This window comes from Chiloscyllium plagiosum, chromosome 4, assembly GCF_004010195.1.
Source record: "Chiloscyllium plagiosum isolate BGI_BamShark_2017 chromosome 4, ASM401019v2, whole genome shotgun sequence".
NCBI lineage: Eukaryota > Metazoa > Chordata > Chondrichthyes > Orectolobiformes > Hemiscylliidae > Chiloscyllium > Chiloscyllium plagiosum.
In genome coordinates this window covers 96,254,822-96,275,019 of record NC_057713.1, presented here as the reverse complement: position 1 = coordinate 96,275,019, position 20,198 = coordinate 96,254,822, and the positions used below count along the sequence as shown (strand labels likewise).

General features: G+C 37.3%; 1 protein-coding gene across 7 annotated transcripts in view; it reads left to right on the top strand.

Annotated features, from left to right (window-relative positions):
• znf407 (zinc finger protein 407) overlaps positions 1-20,198 on the top strand; it is a 499,933-nt gene that overhangs the window by 182,906 nt on the left and 296,829 nt on the right. For all 7 annotated transcript variants that reach the window (XM_043688651.1, XM_043688646.1, XM_043688647.1 and 4 more), the window contains exon 4: positions 19,127-19,201. In XM_043688651.1, coding sequence (XP_043544586.1) covers positions 19,127-19,201 — 75 coding nt within the window. The remainder of the gene's footprint in view (positions 1-19,126; positions 19,202-20,198) is intronic.

Sequence of the window (20,198 nt, the reverse complement as noted above, 5' to 3'; positions counted from 1 at the left end):
AGATAAAATGGAATTAAATTTAAATCAGCACCAGAATTATAGTATCAAAGTATATTGCTACCTTGATTATCACTTTGAAGCAACACTTTAGAATCCATCAGCTGAAATTTTCAAGCCATTCTTGGATTCATTATTCATATTCAGAACCTACTGCAACCAGTGCCAAGGAGGACTTGCTGTTTAAACTCGATTTAAGGGCTTTTGCCCAAAACGTCGATTTTCCTGCTCCTCGGATGCTGCCAGACCTGCTGTGCTTTTCCAGCACCACTCTAATCTAGACTCTGATTTCCAGCATCTGCAATACCCACTTCTGCTTGTTTCAACCTTTTGTCCATTGCATGTATATCATACTTCAGATATCTGTTCTTGTAACAAATGGAAAACAGTCTCTTTTTAAAACCGAAGGGAATGCTGAATTACTTGTGATCTGGAACAATTTGTGGAACTCTAATTGACAATTTCCATGGAGCTCAAATTACTGGATTCCCAGAGACCATATAAGGGATTAGGCTTGGTGGATAAGCATGACAACTGTGTTCTAGACCCACACTACTTATAATCACCACTATAGGAGATAAGGTAATATACTCTTAGAAATGAACAATTTAATTTAATTTCATAAAATTAAAGGAAAGGTGATTGCAGTTGTTTTCAAATATCTGACAAAGGTTATGATTTATAAATCTAAAATCTGGCTTTACCTCAGGAAATTGTAAGTAGTTTATTTTCAGCTAACTGAAATGGGAAAAAGAACAGTTTTAAAGCTAAGGATTGCTAATGGATTATAGCATGACATTCAGCTTGGCTTTGGCACAGATAGTAGTTCTAAAAGGTGAAGATAACTGTACAAATGGAGATTCAGCTCGCAACAAAAAGCTGATTGGTCTGTGGACTGGTGGCCAGCTATTGATGACAATGGCCATCTACTATGTGATGGTTTTCCAGATAGCTGTACAGGCTGTGAACAAGATAGAGAAAATCTGATCTTCACCAGCACAAATAGTCTTTTCTCTGCAGTAAAAGCTGCTTTAAGCCTGAAGAAAACCAGTTTAATCTTATTCCTTATATCCATTGATATAAGCTGTGACTTTTCAGTAATAATTCCCAGGCCTTTATAAATGTGAACCAAACACCCTATGCCTCCCAAAACAAGTGAAAGCATCTAGAGAATTCAGATTGAGAATCAGCATTCTAATCAGCACAAGAACCATCTCAACAAATGCTATGCACTGCCTTCCCAGTTTCCTTCTGCCTGGAACTCGCATGTTTTATTTTCCTGTCTGTTTCTGTCTAATTGTTCATAACTATTCCCTTATAACTAGAAACTATTTACTTGTGATAAATGGTAATTCTTCTTCAGTGTGGAAAGCCTGGTCAAAAAAGCCAAAGAACTGCAGATGCTGGAAATCAGAAACAAAGACAGAAATTACTGGTGATTCTCAGCATGTCTGGCAGTATCTGTGGAGAGAAAGCAGAGTCAACACTTCAGACCTAGTGAAATGCTGACTCTGCTTTCTCTCCATGAAAACCTGGTCCATGCATTCTCTAAATCTTCGGTCTGAATGTCAGGTCAATTGGGGAATTCTGCATACATTTTAGAATCTTTATCTTTTGTGATGACCCTGGGAATAGGGCTTGGTTTCTAGCTCAGTACATCGATGAGGTGCAAGAAAGGAGTAAAGAAAGATTTTTGTTTCTCATTTCTATCAGCAAAAATAACACACATAATAAGATGGAAGCAGGGATTCTCATCTAAGATTGATGAACTTGATCTTGAGTCCAGAAGACTTAGAATGCCCTGTCAAAAAATGAGGTGCTGTTTATATGGATTTGCAGTTCATGTTAAGCACGTGTATTTTATAGGTGTACAAAATGTTGATTTTTTTCTCCGTCCAATGTATTACTCAATCTGCTATTTTGTTACTGTTGAAGTTGACTTAGAGTGTGTCCTTCATCCATGTAAAATGTGGATTTTTCAATGCTGCTGACTATCTCATAACATCTGCAATTGGTTTCTTTTGCAGCCAGCAATAATAAATCTACCTTTTGCTGCAGTGAAGAATTGTATGTGTTGGGGCAGTTGTAGAAATGGGTGTCCAACTGATGTTTATGATTTATTGACTGGAGAAGGGTCTGTGGCCAAGCATTCCTAGAAATTGTTTGTTCCATCATATAAGAGTAGATTATTTGTAAATCTCTAATTACCAAAAAGCACATAAAGCACATTGAATTTAACAGGAAATTATTGTTGAATCATGCAGATTCTGGAAATGTTAACAAACTAATCTTGTGCCTTGATTCATTCTTGCGTTTTTCTCATGGTATACCACGATACCTTTTTAAGTTTAGAAGTTATTTTTAGTAATATTAGCCAATGAATGCCTATACCACCTGTATTAAAACAGTACACAGAGTAACCTTTTTATTTCAATGGGATAAGGTCTTATCTACAATATTAGAGAGAGGCATTTCATTCTAATTCATTAAATGTACAGCAATACTATTTGTTTTAATAATGATTCTCACTTAAAGAGGTGTGCTGAAGTGAAAGGAACAAAGGTATAAGCATTGAAGTGTAATGGACAAATCATAGAGGTACTTTGAGGACACTTTCAAAGCGGTGTAGCCTGGTTGAGGAAAACATAGTGGTAAATAAATTGTCACTAAAGGTGGAATGGAGCAATGCAAGGCATAAACTAGCTCAATGTGTTAGAATGAAACAATTGTATTTCTATCACTCTTTTCACAACCTCACAAAGAACTTTATAGCCAATGAAGTAGCTTTTAATAGTCGTCACAAATAGCAATATGATAACAGAGGATCATCAGTTTTTGTGACACTGACAGAAGCATAAATATTGGCCTGGACACTGGGGAGAACTCAGATGATGTTCAATGTAATGCCTTGGATCTTTATGTTCATCTGAAGGGGTAGTGACTCGGTTTAACGTTTCATCTGAAACAGGCATCTTGCGTAATGTCTTAATTATTGGAACGCCTGTGAGGAAAAGGATGAGAAAAATGAATGCACTATAGGCAAGTTTGCAGATGACACAAAAATTATCAGGATGGCAAGAGGTGAGGATGATACAAAGAGTCTGCAGAGAAATATAGATACGTTAAAAGTGTACACTACAAACTACATTAAAGAAGAGCAAAAAAATGTATTAATACAAAAACACTTTCACATTTTCCCACATTATGGTCAATCTGCCAAAGTTTTATCAAGTTTTTTTTGTATTAATACATTTTGTTGCTCTTCTTTAATATAGTTTTTCCTTGAATTGTCACAAAAGATTGAGTCACAGTGTGTACTTGTGTTGTACATTTTGGAGTCACTGACTTTGCACAGTATCTCTGCTGACTTCATACTATTTGGTAGGTGATCTGGCTACTTATAGCCCATTATATGCTTTACATGACAAATATACCTGCCTCTACAGGCCCCTCCAATTTAAAACAAATCCTCAAATTCACTACCATCTCAGAGAAGAAATTCCTCTTCATCTCTATCTTACATGGAGGACCCCTAATTCTGAGATTATGTCCTCTGATCCTAAACTCTCCTAGAAGGGGAATCAAACCTTCTAGATCTACCAGGCCACACCCCCTAAAAATCTTTTATGTTTCAATTTGGTTGCCTCACATTGTTCTAAACTCAATTAACACCGGCTCAAACTACACAAACATAAGACAGTCCCTGCATACTGGGAGCAACCAAGTGAACCTTCTTTGGATTATCTTCAATCCTAATATATTTTTCCTGAGAGAAGGGGACCAAAAGCGTTTACATTATTCTAGGTGTGCTCCAAATAGTGTTGTGTATAGTTTTAGCAAGACCTTCTTATTTCTGTACTTTTACTCTTTGAAATAAAGGCTAACATTTGATTTGCCCTCCCTTTTACCTGATGAACATGTTTGCTAGCTTTTTGTGATATATGCATAAAGCCTTCGGAATCCATCTCTGTTGTAGCTTTCTGCGGTTTTGTTCCATTTAAATAATATTCATCTCCTCCATTCTACCTGCCAAAGTGCACCACCTCAGATTTTCCCAATTATGGTCAATCTTCCAAGGTTTTATCAACACTTTTAGCATACCTATATTTCTCTGCAGACTCTTTGCATCATCCTCACCACTTGCCGTCCTGCTAATTTTTGTGTCATCTGCAAACTTGCCTACATTCATTTTCTTCATCCACATCATAAATATATATTATATACAATAGCAAACCCAGCTGTGATCCCTGTGGCATTCCACCAGTTGCAGATTGTCATGCTGACTCTTCCTGATTACCTTAAATTTTTCGAAGTGCATAATTGTAACCTTTTAAACAAAGTGGTGGAGGCAAGTACAATTGCAACATTTAAAAAGCATCTGGATGAGTATATGAATAGGATGGGTTTGGAGGGATATGGGCCAGGTGCTGGAAGGTGGGATTAGATTGGGTTGGGATATCTGGTCGGCATGGACGAGTTGGACCAAAAGTACTGTTTTCATGCTGTACATCTCTAATACTCTATTACTCTATATTTCTGACTGCCTTCTTGTGGCATAGTGATAGTGTCCCTACACCTGGCTGTGAATAATACATTACTTTGTAATTCACAAATAAAGTACTTAATTTTAATAACCACGATTTATACACCTATTGTCCAGTATTTTGAGGGCAGTGTGGTCAACATTTGTTGCTGATTTCAAAAAAGTTTTCAGTGAAGATTTAGTGTGATCTACAATGTGGATTTCCTTGGCTTTGATGTGACTTATAATATTATGTTATCTCTAGAGCATTTGTGGCATCCAGCAACAGCATTCAGACAGCATTGAGACTGATCAACCAATCAGATTAAATAATTTCCACCGACAGCAAGGCAGGAAGTAATAATCAGATTATAGTTCATATTAACAACTGGACAGAAAGCAAAATAACGATCAGCAAGTATATATAAGGAAGAAAATTAAATATCACAATCAATTGTGTAATCTGGACAAACAAAGCAAAGGAATGCAAGATGAATGGTAGGTCCCTGGAAAGCACCAAGGATCCGAGGTCTTTGATATGCATATCTGCCAATCCCTTAAGATGACAGAATTGGTGCCATCTGCTGTAGCTGGATTTGAACCTGGGTCCACAGAACATCACCTGGGTCTATGGATTAACAGTCCAGCAATAATACCACTAGGCTATTGCCTCCCCTTTAAAGAAGTATTTTTTTAAAGTGGTGCAGGTTTGTAAAGTTCTTCTGAAGAAATAAGGCTCTACATTTAACCCAAACTTACAGGATGCAAATAAATGTGCAAAGATGTGATTAATCACAAAAAAAAGAAGTTAAACTATGAGGAGAAGCTAGCTACGATTGTAAACACCTTAGATTGTAAACACAATTTTTTTACTGGTACTTAAAAAGGAAAAGAGTATGTAAAATTGAGTATTGATTCTCTAGAGAATGAGAAGTTAATAGTTGATAATAAGGAAATAGCAGAAGAAATAAGCAAATGTTTGGCTTCTCTCTTCACTGTAGAGGGTACAAGGAACATTCCAATAAAAGTTTCAAATCAGCAGTGCGAGGGAGACAGGAACGTAGTGAAATTACAGTCACGAGGGAAGTGGTACCAGCAACCTCATGGAGCTGCGAGCTGATAAGTCTCTGGGTACAGATGGACCTCTTACTAATGTCTTAAAAGAGGTGGATAATGTAATAGTGTTATTTTGATTTTTGGTTTTCTTCTTCATTCTTTCTTCATTTCTCTTTTGTTTCAAAGTTCACATTTTCTTCTTTTATGTGGCTTCAGTCACGGCATCCTGTAGCCACTCCAGAAATTTGGGAGCTGTTGGAAAGAACAAAAGATGAACTTTATCTGAACATTGTCTCAATTATTTCTGTTTATAACTTCTGTAATTAAAATGGCACCTAATCGTGATGCCTTATACACATTTCATTGTATTTTCATAAATACAAGTGACCATAAATTGCTGTTCTATTCTGTTCTGTTATATTTTATTCTAGTGTTAACCTTCAAAAATCCATTAGATGCAGGAACAGTTCCATCAGCATGGAAAGTAAAAATGTAACTCCTTTATTTAAGAAGGGAAGGAGGCAGAAAACCGTACGCCACTTAGATTGATGCCTGTATGGGAATGACTGAATATGAGGTTGGAGTTAATCCTGTTGAGAAAATTTAACTAATATAGACAGAAATACTTCTTGTCATGGATATCTTTTGTTTTGATAACATTGATATCTAAGCTTTTGATCACAAAATATGTTCACTGATCATGTAACTACTTCTTTAAGTTAATTCTTCATTGTAGTCTCTGATGTGCATCTTTGAATCCCGATCTTTGACTGATGATCTGTTCATGTTCACAATGAGATTCATTCAAGATTTGTTCACGATGATAGCTTAGATTTTCTCATGAATGTTACATTATCCCTGGTGATTAGTTTCAGCAAGGTTACTGTCAATGTTGCGTGTCATCAGTTGGAAAATTCAGGTTGAGGTGTGTTGCTATGTTGACCCAGATTTTGTGGTAAGCAACAATATTATTGAGCACAGAGACCCACAGCAAACAGCGGGATTCTTTAACAAATTGAAATGACAATTTGCACTTGTATTTCACCTTTATTTTGTGTAGTAAAAACATATCTTGGCTCTTCACAGGATTGTGTCAAACAAAATTTGACTTGAGCCATATATGGAGGTATTAAAACTTGATGGATGAAAGTAAGTTTTAAGAAGCTTTTTAAATAGGGCGACAGTAGTAGTTTATGAAAGGAATTTCAGAATTTAGGGAAACATGGCCACTAATAGTAGAGTATTAGTATTTTTTAAAAAAACTTGCATCTGAATGCACCAGTTCTAGCTTTCTCTGGGACTTTTAATGGTTAATTATAGTGAGTTCAAGACATTGCATGTGTTCAAAAGCAAATATCAATGAGATTCTGTAAGAGTTCAGACTGTAGAGTAGCAGGGCATCTCTGCAACAATTTCCATGTTCAACTGGGTATGTGTCGACCTACTCTGAAGTTGCTGTTCAATTTTATTCCATTAGAGCTTGGTAGCTTTATTGTTTGGTTGGATATAATAGAGAAAATGCCTCCATTTGTGGGCTAAGACCATAACAAGTGTAAGGAAATGGCAGCTTTAATAATAAAGTTAGAAAAAAAGAGAAATATTGAAAATATTTCATGAAAATGCGAGAACTGATTGTTGTAAAGGAAATGCAGAGGTTGCGGTTTCTTAGCAATAACATTTCTCTCTCTGTCTCAGCTTAGGGAGATAACAAAGACATAACCCAGTTAATTGTTTATTGTTCTTAAAAAGGGTGTAGAAGGATTGCAATAACAGCTCCTTCAGACACAGGCTTTCATATAGGCATTCCTGACCCTGATAACATTAAGACTTATATTCATTAACTGGACAAAATATTCTTACAAATAAGAAGCACTAAGGTTGGGAGGCAGGAGGGGATGAGCTTTGGTACCTTGTGCATTGTTCCTCAGTAATTGTACATTTGAATGGGAGCACATAGTGGATTGATTGAGTGATTGATATGGAGAAATTAGTAAAGAAGGAAAAATAACTGCAGACAGAAAAGTGTGTTTCTCAGTGGATCCAAGCTCGTTATGGCTTAACACTCGTATGCTGTAATCAGGCTGTGAGCAAAAGAGACTGGCATGTCTTCTGTTTCCTTTGCCCTTTTGTAAAATTCAGGAGTAGTAAACCATCTCATTTGTTATGAGTTAAATGTCTTAACTCTCTATTCAACATATATGATGTATCTAAACTGCTGCTTAATAAATAGCTTGGACCTACTTCCTCTGACCTCAACTGCTTTTTGGGGAATCTGATGCCTGAACCAATTCTTACGTTAGACGCAACAACATACAATCATCATTGATGAATCTATTGCACAATGTTTTTCCCTAATCAGTGCCTGAAAGCATCAGAAGATTGATGAGCATTGATACCAGTTCAGAGTAGCTTTAAGTTAGAAAGTGGAACTTGATGTTGCCCAGTGGTTTTTACAAAAATGTTTTGTGGATTGTGGGCATTGCTGGCTGGGCCACCGTTTATTTCTCATCCATAATAGCCCTTGAAAATATGGTTGTAAGCTGCTGTCTTGGCCTGCTGAAGTCCATGTTGTATAGGGATATTCACAGTGTTACTAGTGATGGATTTCCAGCAGTTAGATACAGCAACAATAAAAGAACTCCGATATTCTAAGTCAAGATGATGTGTGACTTGCAATAGAATGCAATAAGGCATTCCATTGATTGATTTGATTTATTTAAGGGAAAGTGAGATAAACGCAACAGGAGAAAAGGAAGAGGAAATGTTAATGCATAAGATGTAGAAGGATGAAAGGAGGCTTGTAAAGAATTTTGTGTAAGCAAATATTACTTGTCCACAATGGCATGACTAAGTCAAGAAACTTATAAAATTTTGAAAGCACACTAGACTCCGTACTGTTGGAGTGTGATAGAGTCACACAGTGATAGAACATAGAACAGTACAGCACAATACAGGCCCTTCGGCCTTCGATGTTGTGCCAGCTTTTTATCCCATGTAATAGATCCTCAAGAAAAAGCAATTTTGAAGAAGAGCAGGACAGTTTTCTTTGGTATGTGGGCTAATATATATTCCTCAATTGACACCATTGTAAACACAAATTAGCTGGCCATTATCATGTTGCTGTTTTGGTATGAGTTGCATGCCTGTTGGCTGTTACATTTTGTACACTACAATAAATGACCATGTTACAAAAATCAAGTTTTTTGGGAGTCTTCTGAGGCTGTAACAGATGGGGAAAAATTGAGATAAATCAGGGGCAAGTGAAGGTGTTTTAAAATTAAATTGAATTAAATAAAATCAGCACTTGCACTGCTATTTAAAGAAAAAAAATCACCTTAATTATTATTTGAAAAAACACCTTGAGAATCTTTACAGCTGAAGTTTTCAAGCCATTCTTAAATTTATTAGACAATTTTGAAGAGATTAAAGTCCTGACAAAAGGTCAACATCAGATTTTATTTCCAATTTCCAGCATCAATAATATTTTTGCTTGTGTTTTCATGTCAAAGTAATTTAGATCTTTGATAAAACAAGTGTGATATATCAATGACCAAATTAGAAGAAAAGGGCTTTCCAGTAACAAGAGGTAGAAAAGTTACATAAAATCAGTACTGAACCTTAATCAGACCACATAGAGTACAATGTGCAGTTTTGACGACCACATTGTGGAAATGTTATACAGGCAATGGAGAGGATGCTCAGAAGGTTTATGAGGAAGGTGCCTGAAATGCATTGGTTACATATTAGGAAAGCATGAAAAGGTTGGTTCTCTATTTTGTCATCCCTCATCTCCAGATGATGGAGAGAACAGAGGGGTGATATAATAGAGATCTTTATGAAAGGACTTGATCGAGTGCGTACAGAGAGAATGTTTTCTCTTCTGTGGGGAAAAAGACATAACTAGAGGCATTCGTTCTAAGATAGTCACCAAAAAAATCCAATAGGGAATTCAATAAAAAGTTCATCATCCAGGAAGTGACTGAACTGTGAAACTCAACACCACAGTCAGTGGTTGAGGTAGATAGCGTAGATGTGTTGAAGTCGGTCAAACATATGAGGAGGAAAGGAACAGAATATTACTATGATCAATTTAAATAATGAAATATCGGATTCGGCTCAAGGAGAACATAAATTCCACCACAGACTGGTTGGGCTAAACGGTCTTTTGTGCCCTAAGTCCTAAATAATAGGGACAATGGAGAAAGCTGTTCAGATTTTTGGAAGAATGAAATTGTCAGATTCACTGTTGACAATTTAGCAAACCTCATCAATTTTCTGATGGCTCTGAGACATTTACTGCGAAATCTGTTGTCTCTGGAAGCATTTTATGATCCTTAACAGCTGCAGGAAGTCACTCAAAGCAACCTATATGCAAATGATCATTTCACACTATAGAAAAGAAATGAACCACATGAAACAACTTATTCTTTATGTAAATAATGTGTTGCAATTAGATACCTGATTTTTTTTCCCCTTCCGGGTAGTGGAAGCTTTGCATTCATTACAGGATTTCTTCCAGAGATCCAAAATGCAAACTCAAAATTTAGCAGTAGACTGTTAGCTTCATTGTAAAAGTACTTTATGCAGCTTTTAAATCAATTGAGCTAAAGAAATTAATGCAAAGGAAACAAGCATAATTGTTGGAGTGTTAAATATTAACATGAATCGTGAAAGCAGTTGACAAAATTGTTATAAACCCTCTCCCTTAGTGTCTCTTTCAGTTAACAGATTCTGAACATCTATTAATTAATTATCAGTGACTGTTTGATAACATCTGTATAAAGTCACCTCTAGCAGGTGCCTCACAGCTCTACAGCTGTAAGTGTCAGTCAAAGGGAGAGTGTTTTGAAGTAATAGTTTGCTTGCTACACAGATGACACAAATCAGCAGCATCAACCAATTTCGATCTTTTTGAAGGAAGCTTTATTAATATAACATTTCGCTGGAGTAAATGAAACCTTCTCATAAGAGTGCAACCACAGTGGCATGATTACAACAAAAGCAGTATGCCTTTATATAACACTCTATGTCACAGAATGCCCAAAGGCATTTTATAGGAGTGTTATCAAATGTTATCTAACATTATCCTTATAAGGATGTATTTGGAGAAGTGACCGCAAACTTGATAAGAGGTAGGTTTTAAGATTTGTCTGAAATCAAGGCAGAGAATAATGAGGCAACAAAATTTAGTTGGGTTGAGGGGGAGGGGGAGCGTGGTAGTGGAGTTCCAGAGCTTAGGTGTAAGGCAATTGTGGGCTGCAGAAGGGCTTATGCCCGAAACGTCGATTCTCCTGCTCCTTGGATGCTGCCTGACCTGCTGCGCTTTTCCAGCAACACATTTTTCAGCTCTGATCTCCAGCATCTGCAGTCCTCACTTTCTCCTAATTGTGGGCACAGGCCTTGGTAAAATTTGAAATTTGAGGAGAACCAAGAGGCCTGTATTACAGCAGTATCTGTATCTTGTAGAGTTGTAGAACTGGAGGAAGTTACAGTTATAAGGTGGTAGAGGATTGTGAGCCATAGTATGTGAACCAAGTTTGTGAGGGTAATGTAGTGATGGATTAGATATAGACAGTAGTGTTTTAAGTGGCCTCTGGTTTATAGGTTTTTGTTTTAAAGGTTTTGACTGGAAGAGGACTGGTGTGGAAGATGCAGTGGAGTTGTAAGTAGATAAGGATGGTTTCATTATAGGTGGGCTGAGATGCAATTGGAAGCAAGTGAAATTACAGATTTACCACTGAGCTTCACCAGTTATGAGCGTAGCAAATAACAATTTGCACAATATGTCCACATAACCGCTCTGGAAGTGGGATCGAGGGCACACAAGATTACACTGTATGCGGATGATGTCCTTCTGTTTTTATCGAACCCGATGATCTCTGTACCCCATTTGATACAATGTATCAATTCATTTGGGGGCTATCTCAGGATATAAGATTAACTTTGCAAAATCGGAAGCTATGCCTTTGGGGAACCTTAAGGCTGTGCCAGAAGTTGAAGGTAGCCCTAAGTTCCCTTTTAAGTGGTCACAGGCAGGATTTCGATACTTAGGCATTTTTATTACCCCCAAGCTTGATCTGTTATTTCGGACTAACTTTGCTCACTTGCTCGACAATATTAAGCAAGATCTCCAGAGATGGGAGGCTCTTCCAATTTCATGGCTGGGCCGAATATCTCTCATTAAGATGAATGTTCCACGTTTGCTTTATCCCATGCGCATGCTCCCCATAATCTTTCCCAGGTCAATGCTGCGAAAGCTTATGGGATGGTTTGGTTCCTTTGGCATTGTGGGTGGCCCCTCATCAAACTTACTAAATTGCAGTTGTCTCAAAGAGGGGGAGGAGTGGATTTCCCAGACATCAGGAGGTATCAATTGAGTTCCCTGCTGTCCTTTGTGTGCGATTGGGTAGGTAATGATCCAAACTCAATATGGCTGGATATTGAGGCCTCCCAGGCAAAGTGCCATCTTATGAACCTGTTGTTCATGGATAAGATGAGGACAGTTATGGACCATTGCCATTGTCATTAGTACATGGAGGGTGATGTGTCAGAGTGAGAGTTGCTTCTCCAAGACTTTGCCACTTTCGCCTGTAGTTGGCATGCCAAGGTTCCGACCAGAGATGATTTACTCAGGGTTCAAACTATGGGCAGCGAGACGAGTTTCTAGTTTGGGAGGCTTGTTTGAGGGTGAGGTTGTGATGTCTTTTGAGCAACTGAGCCACAAATACGGGTTGTCCAGCAGAGACCTTTTCCGAATTTTCAGGTTAGGGATTTCATCCAGAAGAAGACTACGCTTCTCACTAAGCCCTATAAGCCCGATACAGAGAGGTTGTGCTACGTTTCACAAGCAACCTTTCGGTCCGTGCCCTCTATCACCTGTTGGGTTGCAGGGCCTGGCAGGATATTAACCGGTTATGAGAGATCTGGGAGCTAGTGCTCGGAGTGGAGATCTCTTCTGAAACATAGGAGAACATATGGGAGAATGCTCGAAAGATCTCAATCTGTAATAGGACATGCACTACGCAGTTAAAAGTTCTGCACAGGGTTCATCTGGCACCAGACCGTCTGGCGAAGTTTTATAAAGGGGCATCTTTAGTGTGCCCCAAATGTAAAATAAGTGTAGGTACTCTGACCCATTGTTTCTGGACATGCCACAGGCTCCATGTTTATTGGAGCGCTGTGGTGGGAGAGATAGGGAGGGTATTGAGGACTGAAGTCAAAGTAGACCCAATATCTCTTCTGTTAGGTCTACTGAATTTACCATCTTTAGCCGGCATGGGAAGAAACTATTTAATATTCTTGCATACTGTGCACGGAGGGATATTCTGATGAACTGGGTGTCTGAGAACTCGCTGGGCATGCTGGGATGGCAGAATTAATAATGGAGCACTTTCCCTTGGAGTTTTTAACAAACATGGTGCATCACACTACAGACTATTTTTATAAGACATGGCGGCCCTGCGTGAGTTATTTGGATTTTGATTTGTCAGTTATCCTAACTAGGGCATTTGTTTAAGCAGGATGGTTAGGTTTGTCAAGCCCTTGGCCCTGGATGGCGTCTCCTGAGTTAATACGGGCATATATGCAATGCTCCTGTTACTTTGTTTGGGAGCTTTGCGCCGAGCATAGCTGTTCTGTATTCTGTGTCTTTTTTTGTTTTTTTTTTTGCGTTTCTTTCTTTTTTTGATCTATTAGTTATTTACTTATTTATTGGTGTTGCTTTGCACAATGTTAGGGTTTGTTTTGTATTATAGGGTAGGTTAGTAGTTAGTGGACAGTAGTTGTCTTATAATTTTTGGTTTTTTATTTCTTTTTATTATACTGATATTTGTTATTGGTTGTATTTTTCAATAATTTTATATGTTTGTAAAGTTAAAAAAAATGTGCTAATAAATATATTTACAAAAAAAAAACAATTTGTATAATAATTTGTGTTGTTAATTCTTTGCTGGACGAATCTAAAACTAATTATGTTGCCCCACGCTGTCCCAATATTAATGCAACCTTTGCTCATCAGTGTTTGCTTTAGATATAGGAGTAATGCAGCCTTTGTAATGGAGAGGTTATGGGATGTGATCTCAATTTGGGTAACAATGTTGTGCAGTTTGAGGTGCTGGCCAGGTTGTAGTCAGTGAGTTGCATATTATTGGCCCAGATTTGGTTTTATATCATAAGAGCAGAAATAAAGTAATTGGCCCATTGAGTTTTCTCCACCATAAAATGGAACTCCTACAGGGTGGAAACAGACCCTTCGGCCCAACAGGTCCACGCCAACCCTCCAGGGAGTAACCCACGCAGACCCATTCCCCTAAACAATTACTTTACATTTACTCCTGACTAATGCACCTAACCTACACATCCCTGAACACTGTGGACAATTTAACATGGCCAATTCACATAACCTGCACATCTTTGGACTGTGGGAGGAAACCGGAGCACCCAGAGGAAACCCACGCAGACACTGGGAGAATGTGCAAACTCCACTCGGTCGCCCAAGGCTGGAATCAAACCTGGATCCCTGGCGCTGTGAGGCAGCGGTGCTAACGACTGAACCACTGTGCTACCCTAATCTGAGATCATGGGTGATATGATTATCCTCAACCCCACTTTTCTGTCTTTTCCACATGACCCTTATTTTCCTTAATGAAAGAGAAAATGCAAACATTGCCAAAAAGTATTGGTTTCAGAAGATGAGAAAGATTAGTTAACACAAAAGTCAAAGAAATGAAGCAAGGCCCAAGCTCATTGACCCACCAGAGGTCAAAGTCCAAAGGAAATTGACACCCTTTGTGATCCTTAGACTGCCTCCAGAATTTTGTAAAAGCAGGTTGAATCTTTTTCCAAAACCATTCCAAGTTTTGTTATTTATGCTTTTGATAAGCTACATCCCATTTCGACAGCACCCATCTTTATATCCTGAATAAGCTTGTTTTTTATTTTGCCTTGTCCTGCTTCCAAACACTTCAGTTTTGCTGTTTGAATAACTAGAAAAGCTTCACAGTCAAAACAACGCTTCCAATAAGCTACAAATTGAACTCTTTGAATAAACTTGCATATCTACTGAGTTGCATTTGGCTGCAAGCAATCATAATAAACCCATATTCAATATCCTGTGACAAGATTTATCGATCATCTTGTCAAGAGAGCTGACTATAATATTGGTCATCCAGTTTTACTTTGCCAGGATAGTTAAGCTAATTACAAATATGTTTAGCTTTTGCATCTAGTCCTGTATCAGTATAAACATGTGATAAAGATGGTTGGAAAAAATTGGAGAGAATTTGGAAAGCTTGCATTATTCATAAACACCAGTAATGTTGTTCATCTATCTATTGGCCTATATAAGCCTCATACTTTTTCAACAGAAGCTCCTGCTCAGTCTTCAAAGGTCACCTTTCAGATCTCAGCTCCCAGTTCAAAGCTCCAAACCAAAAATGATAGAAGAAAATAAAAATAATGAAAAATCAACAAAGATTATAACCGTTGTAACTTTTGGAACAAGTGAATAATGCTAAGTTACAGGACAACGCCACATTAAGAACTTGGATTTACATCATGCTTTTTACTGCAACAGCAATTTTAACTTATATTGATAACTCACCATTAGAATACTGAAATGTGCTGAACTACCTCAGGAACATTTTAAAACAAAATATAACACTAAATCTTGTTAGATCATATGAGCTAAAGCTTGGCCAAAGGGATGAATTTCAGAATCCCAACAGTGGACTTTATGAAGTGTCTAAAAATGGGAAGATGAGGTAGAGAGGTGATGAGATTTGAGGAACTTCCAGAGCTTGGGATCTTGCCACCAATGATGATATAATAATTAGCGGGAGTGCGGAAGAGGCCAGATTTGGAGGAGTCTGAAAGATTCTGGGGTCTGAAACATTTATATTTCATAAACAAGTTAAAATGCTATATTTGTTTGGGTGCTTAAGCTAACATTTGATTAGTTATGCTCATTTTGACTATGAAACTCTGTTCTTTACAGCAAGTGCCACTAAGATAGCTTCATAACACTGTTAATAACATTACATGAAATCTTGCTCACCATGGTTAGTTTTGTACTAAAAGTAAATCAAATACTGAATGCTATTTAAAGGTTTCTTCCGTCACGCTCTATGCATTTCGGGGTGAATGTATAATATAATGACTACTGTCTTTTAGCACATGATAGTTATGTAAATGAAGAACAACTGCGTTTAAAATGATAACAGGATCTTTTTAAACTCACACCTTGATGAATTTTAACATACTTTTTGATTGATGAATTCAACTCTTTCCATTTGTTCTTTTTGATGTTTAAAAACCAGAACTTTTCAAACTTCTATTGGACTTATAATTTCATTTCACTATAATGTTCAGTGTAATACAGATATTTTGTTTGCTATTACAATGCAGATGTTTGATAGCAACAATGAAGTTTATTTCATACATATTCGTATTACACTATTTAATGGAATAGGTCAATGTATAATATAACTTTTTAAGTGACCTTTCCATTTGCAAGCAAATGGTTAGTTAATTTAGCCATTGCAATTGGAATATTTATGCCTTGAAATATAGCACAGTGGAAGTGTATCTTGGAGGACTAATTGCTGTGGAGTAGGTGGATGATTTCTGATTCCCCCACTCTACTTCAAGCTTGATAATTGTCACCAATAAAAACTATTGTAAAAGCATACAGTACCTGCCATAGTGCATCACTGATTATGATATTGTGTGATCTGTCAAATGCACATTGACAAATATTTACAGAAAGTTGCTAATTGACTAATTTTGTGAATCAACTTGACTTCTGTCCTCTGAAATGAAGGAATTCAATGGATTAAGATGCATTATTTGTTAATTAATAGTTAATGCACATTGATAACTAATCAATCAGGAAACCAGATGTGAAAATCTGTCAGCCAAAGAAAATAGCTGCTTCAGTTTACAGACCAATGAACCAGTTAGTCAATAGATGTACAATTTTTTGTTTGTGACAATCCTGTTCTATAGGGTCCCTGCGTTCATGCATACTTTATGATTCATTTCAAAATCTCAGACTTCTGGACACATTAAATGTTGTGTCAACTTGCAACTTGACTGCAAGGTATTGATTTAAAGTAAGCATGTTAGTTTAGAGATTTTGACAACTTCTGCCATAGTTGTTCCCTCTTTTTGAATGCCACTAAAATCACAAATTGATTTTTTTTTTTGGTTTGTATTCATGTCAATCTAATACCTGGAGCAGAATGACTCCTTGCTGTACTGACTGAAGTCGGAATTCTCTATAGTGGTAACATTATGAAATGTGATGGCATGGAGTTGCTGCAACAATAATGGTGAAAACTGACACAATTTGCTGCTGTTCTACAAAAACTGACAGAAACTTTGGACATGGAAATCTAGTGTTTGCAATCAGTGAGCCTATACTCTTCCATAAGTGTGTTATCAGGGTTCCCACAGGCTGCAGTGTCCCTTGCAATCATGAGTTGGAAAAAAAGCTCCACTTCTACACTGTTGGCCTTGAAAAAGTTCCACGTTATTGGATGTGGTTTAACTGAGCTTTCAGTGCACTGAATTCATAATCATTGCTGAATACCCACACTGGCCCTAAAAAGTTGTTTTTTATACTTATACAATGTTGACTTTCACCACAATTATTAAATTGTTAGCTGAAAATGTAAGCTAATAATGTAAATTGATGACACCTAGCTCTCATTCCACCATCTCTCTCAACTTCTGCATTATTGCTAAATTATTAATGTACTTGTCTGATTTCAAGTACTGGACAAACAGAAATTTCCTCCATTTCAATATTGAAAAGACCAATGCCTTTCTCTGGTCCCAGCTTGCAAACTGCATTCACTACTTTTTGAATGCTACAATCTTCTTTGTGCCAACTATCTAAGACTAAAGCAGATTGTATGCAATGTTAGGATCATAATTGATACTAAGATGATCTTCTGGCCCATTACTAAGGCCTCCTTAAGAGTGCTCCTCTCTGTTCGGACTCAACCCATACAGAAACCCTCATTCTTGTGGTTGTTAATTCTAGACCTGGCAATTCCAATGCCCTCTGGGTTGCATTTTTACATTCTAACCTTCAAACTTGAGGCTACCAAAATCTCTGCTGCCCAAGTTCTAACTTTCACAACATTTTGCTCGCACATCACCCTTGTGTTCATTGATGTACACTTGCCCCCAGTGAACCAAAGGTCTAGATTTTAACATTCCCATCCTTGCTTTCAAATCCGTCCAGATGTCTTTCCCCTCCCTATCTCTGTAACTTCCTCTAATCATGTAAATCCTTTGAAATTCCTGCACTCATTCAATTTTGGTCTTTTATGTGACCTGATTTTAATTGCTCCAATATTGGTGACCATGTCTTCAGCAGCCTAAGATAACTTTCAAAACCTGTCTATCTCTCTGTCATCCTTTAAGACGTTCCTTAAAATTTACTTTACTGACCAAGATTTTATTGCCTCATATGATTCAGTGAAAAATATTGTTTTAAGACTCTCCCATGAAACAACTTGGGAGGTTATATTATGTTAAAGTTGCTGTATGATTCAAGTTTTCATTGTAGTATTTTGAAAGCATTTCACTACTACTTGCTTTCTGGTTTGTTGGTGTGAATACTTCTGTTTGATTGGTTGTTGTGCTCTTGTGATGTCATTTCTGCATGCTAAGCCTTCCACTTGAGTTATTTTTGGCAACAAAAGAGGCCATTCAGTCTATGTCAATTCTCTGTAGACCTGTCAGTCAATTTCATTCTCCTGTTCTTTCCACACAGCTCTACAAGTTTCTTTCCTTCAAGTGACCATCCAATTTTCTTTTAAAATCATCGATGCTCCCTGCATCCACCATCCTCTTAGGTCACAAGATCCAGGTCATCGCCACTTGCTGTGTACAAAACGTTCTTCCCCACATCCCCTCTTCAGTTCTTGTCTAATATCTTAAATCTTTATCCACTTGTCCTTGTTTCACCAGCTAATTAGGGAACATTTTGCTTCTTGTCTGTCTTATCCAAACCTGCCGTAATATTGTTCATGTTCATTTAACATAACATGTCATGGAAAGTTTCATGCGGAAAGAGGAATTTCTTGCTTCAGAGATTGCTAGATCCTTATAGGCAGTTTCTTTTGAGTTAACAGTAAACTCCCTCTATTTGTTACTGACCCCAAAATCTGGCCCATTGTTTCTTTGGTACATTACGTTGTAGCCCACCCTGGATATCATTAAAACTTGGCTGTTGAACAGCAAGATACTTGAGAAATCGGGAATTCAATTACTTTCTGCTTGTGTTTATTTTGTTGTTTGTGTAATTACAACAGCACCACATGGAGGAACATTAAGTAAGCAACCAGTGAGATCTATACTTATCTGTATCCATGTCACTTGTAATCAGTTGGTTTGAGAATTAAACGGAAAGGGGATGTAATGAGTGTTTCATTACTTATGAGTTTGTAAGCCTTGTGCCTACTTTTATAATGTGCAAAGTACTTTCCTCTATGGTATTTCAGAAATGAGTAAAATGTCTGATCTTGTTTTCTTTTCCAGATGGGCCTTTGTTATGAAGAAACATCTTAGCACCCATTTATTGGGCAAACATGGCATCGGGACTCCAAAGGAACGGTAGGAGAATCAGCTAATAATATTGAGTCATTTATTTTCTGTTATGATGCAACTCAGAGCAGTATCCAAAGGCCAAATATAGAATATAGCTCAACATTTTGGCAGAAAACACATGGAGTCAAGTGGATGGTGAGTCCTATTGCACCTTGATCCACCCAACTTCATGATTTGTTTCAAAATCTGAGACTTGTTAAAAATTATGTCACTTTGAAATTTGATCGCAGTGAAGATTAAATTCAAACCGTGTAATACCAGTGTTGCACGCAATTTTGCCAGATTAACATTGCCCCCTTTCATAGGGATGGTGTATTCCACATCGAGCTTCAAATGGTCAAATCTGACCATTTGATATCAAATATTTATTAGCAAATTGGCCTTTCTGGCTGCAATAACATGTGATTTATGCAAGTGTCAATTAATGATTCTACTAACAATGCTAATCTGTTTAAATATCTCATACTTGTGACCTGCCACATAGTTTGTTTAGGCAGAGTAGGTTTAAATGCCATTAGATGGCTAATGGTTTATTGTGTTTGTAAATTCACTTCAAAATTACAATTCTGACCAATTTGCTTCTATGGTGTGTTGTCCCAGTGAGCTTCAATAAAGGGAAATAGGATGGAATATTTTATTTACAGTCAAATAACCTAACGTGAAAACTGTCAAGTATTTGGCTTACCTTGACTGCATGGTTTTCACACATGTTTTGAATACAATAGTTTTGGCACTGCAGTGGATTCTTCTGGGAAAATGAAGGATAAAGAAATTTGACATGTTTGTGCAATCTGTTATGCAGTGTCGAAAATACGTGCAGTAAACAAACAGGTTAACATGTTTAACTAACACTATGATATCTCTATTTAACTACAAGTTAAGATTATGCTTTCAATAGATTTTCAGCAAAAACGAGCTAAGGCAGGAATGTAAACACCAGACATCTCTTTTCAATCAAAGTGAACAAAGTCAGATTTGAGAAGTAGAGCATTTGCATCATTGC